The sequence below is a fragment of the Apostichopus japonicus genome, chromosome 17, assembly GCF_037975245.1.
Source record: "Apostichopus japonicus isolate 1M-3 chromosome 17, ASM3797524v1, whole genome shotgun sequence".
NCBI lineage: Eukaryota > Metazoa > Echinodermata > Holothuroidea > Aspidochirotida > Stichopodidae > Apostichopus > Apostichopus japonicus.
In genome coordinates, this window is record NC_092577.1 from 17,777,235 (window position 1) to 17,781,387 (window position 4,153).

The 4,153-nt window shown below is 35.8% G+C and overlaps 1 protein-coding gene across 1 annotated transcript; it reads right to left on the reverse strand.

The window, feature by feature from the left end:
* Positions 1 to 248: 248 nt before the first annotated feature.
* On the reverse strand, positions 249 to 3,783 carry LOC139954684 (uncharacterized). Its single transcript, XM_071954603.1, has 5 exons — positions 3,740 to 3,783; positions 3,559 to 3,584; positions 2,574 to 2,675; positions 1,758 to 1,924; positions 249 to 1,581 (listed from the first exon to the last, which is right to left on the reverse strand). The coding sequence occupies exons 1-5, from the start codon at positions 3,781 to 3,783 to the stop codon at positions 976 to 978; spliced, it is 945 nt and encodes a 314-aa protein (XP_071810704.1). The 3' UTR covers positions 249 to 975.
* Between the last annotated feature and the right edge of the window lie 370 nt (positions 3,784 to 4,153).

Consider the following 4,153-nt stretch of genomic DNA (forward strand, 5'->3'; position numbering starts at 1 on the left):
CGCCTGGCGGGAAGTATAGCACAGCACAGTACAAAAACAGCTGTAACAGATGAAGAGCGAGAGCGAAAACACGTCCGCACTCCACGAAAGCCAACTGCCAACTCAGTCCAATAGTTTACACTGCGTAGCAATATGATGATAGAAATAGCAAAGGTAGTGTACGGACAGGTGCCCTTATAATCATATGCATAACATTGAAAAGCCAAGTTGGGGATTAAAATCACCTTTTGTGCTCGAATTATGTCCATATAAACTCGTGGAGCTAAATACATTTTAATTTTGCTGACACAAGGCCTAGGAAGGTAGCAGGGTCAGGGGGGGGGGTTAGTGGGTGTCTTAAGGAGTGAAGGTGGGTCAAGAGAAGGAGCCAGTGTGGTGGTATTGATGTTGAGTTGATGGAGCTCCAAATGCCAAAGGTGGTATGAGAGTTTTACTTTAGAGAGATAGGCATCTGCGAAAGTTTTGGGAATGATTCTAAATGCTGGTGAGATTATTTGGGGTGTAGAGAAGACTAAGCTTTGCCAACAGAGAAAGAAAGGGAGGAAGTGGAAAGTTTAAAATGCTCCATGCTGAGCTAAAGTGCTTCTTTCAAGAGGGTGTAAATATTGCGAAGGTGAGAGTTGTGGGTGTCACTGTGGCGATGCTGCCATAGTCCAATTTAGAGCGGATGGTGTACCTGTAAATTCTGAGGGTGTGCCAGACCTAAAGTAGGTGGTGTTGAAGAGAAAGCATGTGTCACATTTGACCTTAATCCATAAAAGGAAACAAATAATCACAACAAAGTTGAAATTTGGGTTAAAAATTGAACAAAACTGACAATATTGTAGTTCCACTATATTTCTCTTAACTAACGTAAAATGTTTATAAGCTTGAAAGATGATGTTTGCCATGGAAAGAAAAAACGAACTATGTAAGTATACAAAATCGTTAATATAAAATCAAAATATATGGACACCAATGAAGTTACTCTCAGGTTTACTCCTTGCTTTCACTTGCCAATTCTTTTCTTAATGGTTTCTCTCCTTTCTTGCTACAAGTTTTCTTTTGTTTTGTTCTTATCTCCATGTACATTCTAACAAAAGCATTTACTCTTAATTTTACCAAATAAACAACAAAGCTATGAAGCAACTGCCCACTTAAGTCCTCGTTTAGCAATTCTTTAACAAGATCGGCCCACCGATTCTGAACTTGCTTGTGTTGCAGAAATTTTGGCAGAAGATGGTTTTTCACATATTTATTTCTCAAAATAAGCAAGGTCTTCATGTTCAAAATTTGCTTTGTCTGAAATTCCAAAGTCTTAAGAAACATGAAAACAGTATCATTAACTAAGAATAATCCGTCTCTCTTTTGTTTTTCCACCCAGGCTTTACTGTAACCCAAAAAACTGTCACCTTCACCTGACATTCCTTTCAAACATTGTAAAAATATTAAAGCATTCTCAGTACTCTTAACTTTCATGTAACGTTTTTTAAGGGCAAATGGCACATAACCTGCTACATATCTTAGAATTTGTTCCTCATGTTTGTCAACAATTAATGTATCTTCCAAATTTATGTCGTCTGGAACATCCAGCCTCTCAAACTTCAATCATCAGCTTCACCATAAATTGAACTATATGTTGTAGCATGAACATTTGTAATTGAACAGAAAATGCACAAAAAAAGGTTTAAAGACTTCAAAAGTTCTTGCCAAGTGTCCTTCAAATTTTTGGAACAACGGTAGATATGAAAATTGTTCCACATCTTTCCACGCAGCACATTTGACACTGGTCCTTGAGACGGTTTTCCCCAAAAATCACTGTCCAAAGCTCCTCCACCAGTTTGTGGGAAAACGCCATCATATGGCTGCCAGAACTTTCCATCAGTTTTCTTGGAAATGCTTCGCAAGTTCTTTGCTTTAGGAATGTTCAAGCAATAAAAAGGGTCTGTAAAAAAAAATTCAAACATTGAACAAAAAAGACCATAGCAATTCCCTTTGCCTTTTCTGCGGTAAAAGCTGGCGAGTTTGATTTCGCACCTGAAAAAAAGTACAGGACATGAAGCAATAATATTTTGTTTGACAAAGCAAGGATAAAATTAACAGGCCTGCTTCAAGAACTTTGAATGAAAAATGATGCCTTAGACACAATACAGCAGACATTTAACATCACCATACATGAATTGTTCCATAATGTAATAAAATATTATGTACACTAAAATTGCAGAACCTATATATCTGTCCGGGAGATTCTCTGTTGCATTGTACACTGGCAGTATACTGCAGACTGACAAACAACCATTTAAGGAACATTCAGTACGTGTGTTTACGTGTATGTACAGTGTTAGTTAGGTATGTGCTTATTACACAGGTCCTTTCCAGTACATTTGGTGATACCGTAACTAAATAGTGGCAACAACATGAAATCAAGCGAAAGAGAGATTGAAAGGCGAAAGAGTATGAATTAAATTGTACAAATTCTCTATAAGCTATACACAACTTTTCGAGTCTTGGGTGGATGAATTGTTTCTTAATGTTAATTGTTTCTCCACATGGCATCTTCACATGCAATTCCAAATAATCCTAGCATCACTTACGCTTTGCATCCTTGGTATTTGTCCCTTTCTTTACTTTTCCTTTACTTGCCTTCGCTGAAACGCTTGATGATGGGACATTGTGTGCATCATCTGTAGATTCATCTGAAATTAAGAAATATTGAAAAATAAATCATAGGCCCTTTAACATATGATATAAATCCTTTCCTACCTATCCCAAATATAAAGCATGGTTTAGGAAATGGAATATTGTGACAATTTTTGCATACATGTTGCAATGCCCTTGTCTGTGCAACTTTCTGAGAGAAAAGGAATACTGTTGATGAAACTCCATAAACTGTGGATGTCATTGTCAATAAAAAAAATTTTATTCTATACAATTATGTTATAAAGATCATGCAATAAAAGAAATGACTTAAAAGTATGCTGTATTGATGCCAGATATGACTACCTAAATTTGGTCAAAACTCTGTAACTGATAAATTACCACTGGTCATGGAAGTTGGAGGAAGTTTACCCCATTGGAATATTCAGTCATCCTGTGCGTTCATTTAGAATGTCTGAGAAGAACTTGAAGAGTAAAGACCTCCAGGAAAGTACTTTTGGAAACTAGTAACAATTATAGCGTGCTATCAATACAGATACTAATACAGACTACCTAATAATACAGACTACCTTTAAGATAAAAATTTATTTCAATTTGAAAATGGTCAACAGATGAATACGAGTTAGTCAAATATATACAGACTATGAACAAAACAAAATGGTAGGATTGTGAAAGTTGCAAACGTTGTTATTATTACTGTAAATTAAGAAATTAAAAATAATAATAGCTTAGATTACTATTACTACCAGTACTAGGTAGGTAACCACAGCCTAGTGTAGGGGGAGCCTAGTCCACCTCCCATAAATTTCAAGCAATTACAGTTATTAGGCCTAATGAATAATAAGAAATTAAGTTTAAAAATAGGTCAATCAAAACGAAATATCAAAAGTATATCAAATATAAATCATGACATAGGCTTACCAAATGTTTCTGACACATCCTCATCGCTGCAGTTTGAACAAAACCAGTCGAGATGATCATTAAACTCTACACAGCCCACATGAAATCATTTGACTTGACAATTTTTTCCTTCGCAATAAACTAAATTATCAGTGACTTTTATGTCATTACAAAAACAGATCGTAAGTCGCAGGTCATATACCTCCTCATTATGTCCTCGGCTGATGCAAAGATTTTGGCAGCCATGTTTCATCTTATATTAATTTTGTTAATTTATAGCACTAGGTTCCCAATGCAATAACAAACAGCGCTAACGTTATTTGCCTAACGAACGAAGAAAAGTTTTATCGGAAAAGCATTGACTAAAAGTACCCATTTCGCCATTAATTGTTGAAATATTGCGATGAAATATATGCTGAGATAAACGATTAATTATTAAGTACGAATCTTTGCATGATTCGGTAAGAAATGAAAGATATATTCCTATCGAAATTCTCACAGGTAGAGGTAACGTAACATATATGAGTACTGTGTATACTATTTCAATTACATATACGGTAGAATCGGAGCGTCTGTTGTTTATGTTGTGAGCGACCCTATACGAAATGACCTTTGT